At 40.1% G+C, this 4,473-nt stretch overlaps 1 protein-coding gene across 1 annotated transcript; it reads right to left on the reverse strand.

Annotated features, from left to right (window-relative positions):
• Nucleotides 1-2,464: 2,464 nt before the first annotated feature.
• LOC119798714 (ladderlectin-like) lies at nt 2,465-4,237 on the reverse strand. The gene is made up of 6 exons (XM_038308280.1): nt 4,099-4,237; nt 3,926-3,958; nt 3,351-3,460; nt 3,112-3,246; nt 2,928-3,039; nt 2,465-2,766 (listed from the first exon to the last, which is right to left on the reverse strand). The coding sequence occupies exons 1-6, from the start codon at nt 4,157-4,159 to the stop codon at nt 2,699-2,701; spliced, it is 519 nt and encodes a 172-aa protein (XP_038164208.1). The 5' UTR covers nt 4,160-4,237; the 3' UTR covers nt 2,465-2,698.
• Between the last annotated feature and the right edge of the window lie 236 nt (nt 4,238-4,473).

Here is a 4,473-nt window from a genome sequence, read left to right on the forward strand (position 1 = left end):
CGGGAGTGTATTTATGGCTAATTGAACAAAGGCAGGACTAATGAGCTGATAAGGAGCAGGTGTGAGTAGAGCTGACGACGAAGCCAAGGGACAAGGAAACACAAGGGGGCAACAGAGGACAAGCAAAGAAAAACCTAAGAAACTTAAATAAATTTAGAACACACCAATAAAGCTAGAAAACAAAGAAAAACATGGATAAACGTGAAACTGAAAACTTAGAGAAAACCAACAGGACCAAGATCATTACAGAAAGAGTCTAAATGTTTTGAGAATTACCTCATATTATGGTCAAACACTCCCTCGTAATATAAATAGCTCCCATTCTCTTAGAGATGTTATGGTATCAGCACTCATAAATCTATATGTATACCTACATAAAAGGGAATTAATAGGAGATAGATTTTTCCCACCACAGCAAGCATGTTTTTTGTTACTTTAGCATCTTGCAGTATTTTTTTCATAATTGCCTTAATTCTAAACCATTATTAAAAATGGCATAAAAACATGTTACCGTATTTTCACGACTATAAGGCGCACATAAACGTCTTTTTTTCCCCTCAAAATGTGCGGTGCGCCCTTTGGTGCGGTGCGCCCTATGTGTGTTGTAACTGCGACTTTTGAGACCACCTCATTGAGGAGATGATGAAAGAGTGGCTGAATGTAAGGAGACCAGGTGTGTTTTTTCCACTCATCACCATCGCTGTTATTCTGTGACTCCATGCGTGCCCATCTCACAGCTGATGTAAAAACATGGTGAAACAAATTAAGCTGTGCTTGCTGTTATTCAACCGCTCGACATTGGTGTGAACCGGACCCAGCAGGTGCAGCAGAAGCAGCGTGTTTACATGCAAAGTCAATGGTTGACGCGCGTATAGGCGCAGCAAAAGGTCCCGCAGCGCGTTTTGAGCAGCAGGCGCTGCGCGTCGGGAGCATTTAAGCATCTGCCAACGCGCTGCTGCTGCTCGAGATGGAAAAATTGAAGTTTTGCTGCTGGAAGCGCCGCATCAACCAATCAGAGAAGCTGATGTGGGAGCTGACAGCGAGACAGACACACACGCTCTGATGACATATGATATTAAGGCAAATGAAAAAGGTTGGATGGATGAGGAGATGATGAAAGCGTGGCTGAGGCAGGTGTATGTGAGGAGACCAGTTGGTTTTTTCCACGCATCACCATCGCTGTTAATCTGTGACTGCGTGCGTGCCCATCTCACAGCCGATGTGAAAAACAAGGTCAATGAAATGAACGCTGTTATCCCGGGGGTCTGACAAAGGAACTTCAACCGCTCAACATCGGCGTGAACCGGCCGTTCAAAGTAAGGCTGCGAGCGGCGTGGGAGCGATGGATGACCGACGGAGACCACAGTTTCAGGAAAAGTGGAAGGCAGCGCCGGGCAAATTACGCCACCGTTTGCGGATGGATTGTAGATGCTTGGACTAACGTGTCTGCTGGCTCTGTTGTTAGAGCTTTCGCAAAAGCCGGCATTATTTCTGAGGAGCCGCGCTGCACGGAAAGTGACTCTGACAGCGAAGAAGGGGAAATTGGCATTTCTGATTTAGCGCAGCTGTTGAATTCAGAAACAGAGGATGATGACTTTGATGGGTTTGATTAATACTTTGTAATAAATACTTGAATAAAGCACAATCATACTCAGTTTTGCTCCCGCTCTATTTTTCTACCTGAAATAATTCAACAGCAGCCTCTGGGCGGGTCTCCTCGGGGTTCACCGCGGTGGCTGGCAGGTGTTTTTTCATCTAAATAATCTAAATCTTGCAGCTATATTTGCTGTGATCAGTGGGAATAAAGTAGTTTTAATATGTTTTTAAGTGAGAAAGTCCACCTGAAAACTTAATAATTGCAGTCAGTTCATCCAGATTATCTATTTCTGTCGGAGCCGCTCAGACCCCGACATACCAGCGGTGCACCGACAGTAGAAATCCCTTCATCAGCAGCCTCTAGGCCGGGCAGCCTCTGGGTTTACCGCGGTGGCTGGCAGGTGTTTTTCATATAAATAATTGAAACTGCAGGCACCAGGATACCGGTAATAAAAGCGAAAATATTCCGTCGGCAGGTATCAGGATTTTAAGTTAATTTAGGAGTGATCACAGCTCTGTCATCTGCGATGTGTCTGTCTCACCCAGCTCCCAGGTTTGATTAATACTTTGTAATAAATACATGAATAAAGCACAGTCATACTCAGTTTTGCCCCCGCTGTATTTTTAAATACGCAGTAGAGGTATTTAAAGGTAGTAGAGGACATGTACCTGTATAAAAAAAACGCGCCCTATAGTCCGGTGCGCCTTATGTGTGTGTTAAATACAGAAATGGCACACATAACTGAGACTGCGCCTTTTAGTACGGTGCGCCTTATGGTCGTGAATACGGTATATACAAACTCATATTCATAGTTAAGCAATTTGAGATGAATATTTTTCTTGTGATGAAACAAAACAGACCACTCTGTTCATATTGCTCAAGTCTTTTATTTTCTACAGAATAAAGGTTTGCCAAAACTAGCTTTCAGCAACAAATTCAGTAAACAGTTATAAAATGCAAAAGCCCGAAGAAATAATTGTGGTTTTGTAAATGTTGCAAGCCATTGGTTTTCATAAAATTTCCTAACAGCGATAGGGCACCAGTAATAGTTTTATAGACTACAGTGAAGACAAATGCTTTCAGCATTCAGTTCAGAATTGATTAGCCTTTCTTGGCACAGACAGACGGTTTAGAAACGTTGCACTGATAGTCGTCCCAGCACTTTTGATCTGCAAAAACAAAATCAAAAGAAGAGAATAAGTAAAATTTGTCCAAAATCACATAGTAGGTGACACAACCGCATAACTGGCTAATAACACAATACATTGTGAAAGTGTAACCACATCCTACTCTTAATAAGCCATTTTATATAAATTAAACATAGCCTTACTTCCATGGTTAATGCGCAGGCAGTGCTGCCTTCCATGGAAGTTATTAGGCTCTCCAGGACACCAGTCGGTAAAGTGGAAAGGAGTGCCATCGCTCCAGAACCACTGATTTTCCTGGAAACACAAATAGAATTTAATAGGAGCCAAAGTGTTTCATAGCAAACAAAAATGTGTTAAATCAAGTACCTCCTGTGCATCACTGCCTCCAATCCAGGTCTCTTTATACTCGTAACTGGCAGTCATGATCAGCCTCTGAATCTCATGGTACTCCTCTATGTCGTGAACCGATGCCAGGTTTCCTCTCATGGACTGACAGTTTTTCTACACATGGTGTTCAAATAAAGAAGTGATATATGTCTGTTATATCACACCTCAAAATTAAGAAGATAGAAATGTAATTGAATAATGCTGAGGGATTCTTTTACCTCAGCTCTAGCCCAACTCATGGGTTTTGGGATGTAGCGGAAGCAGCGATTGTTGAACGGGGTCCAACCACGAGAACACCGGGCTGACCTTTTCACCAGATCGCTCTTTGCTGAGAAAGAGCAGTTAATATGAAAACTTTAGTAAGAGTCTCTGGGTGTGAAGGTTGAAAACACTTTATGTCTTATCATTATAACTTTTAGTTTAAATGAACAACCTAAATCCTTTTTTAAGGGATTTCTGAAATCTGTCATCATAGCGATCTTCAAAATCACATTTAATTGGGCTTGGCTCTTAAGTATGTTAACTTGAAAAACGCCAGTGAAGGCACCAAATATCCAAATCAGAATATAAAAAGAACTGAAATTAATAAATTGTGTGGGATTTTTTTTTAACTTAATGTACCTTCTTTATATTAACACATGTACATTTATATATATAAGTATTTTGTTTTTATTCTTCATTTTTTCTTCACATCATTTGTAAATCCAACCGTATTTCGTGTTGAATAAAAGCCAAGGATTGGAAATAATGTGGCTTAAGATTGTATGATAGATAATATTGTGTATCCACTGACCTGTTTTATCTTCAGACTTCACATATGGAGGAACTGGACAGAGGAAGACAATAGATTATTTTAACTGTTTTAAATAGTAAGACTTAATAGATATAATATTAAAGACCACATAATACAATAAAATAAGCAACTTTTTAGGAGGTTAATCCAATCAAAATTTTTATGCAACTCACCAAGGGCATCAGTCAAGAACACCACAGCACACATGAATGCTAAAAATTGCAAGACCCTCATTTTGCAGTGGCAGATGCTGATAGCTTAAAACAATTAGACGTTATTGAGAAGAGCTGTGCACACTATCTGACAAGGAGGGGAAAGTTGGAATATATGTATGAAGTAGGTTCTGTTCTTCCTCTTTTCGTCTCATCTGAAACGTCACACTTAATACCAGAAATTACAAGCAACAGTGTGATCAGCAAAAAAATGTAGTCAGTTAAGCTGTTTATCAATTTTAATTTAATTTTGTTTTTAGCTATATTAAATGTGGTGTATGATATGGCGTTCAGAGTTCAATCAGATTTATTTAGTTGTATTTATGTTCTTATTTT

The sequence above is a fragment of the Cyprinodon tularosa genome, unplaced genomic scaffold (genome assembly GCF_016077235.1).
Source record: "Cyprinodon tularosa strain WSP-4 unplaced genomic scaffold, ASM1607723v1 ctg633, whole genome shotgun sequence".
NCBI classification, from domain to species: Eukaryota; Metazoa; Chordata; class Actinopteri; order Cyprinodontiformes; family Cyprinodontidae; genus Cyprinodon; species Cyprinodon tularosa.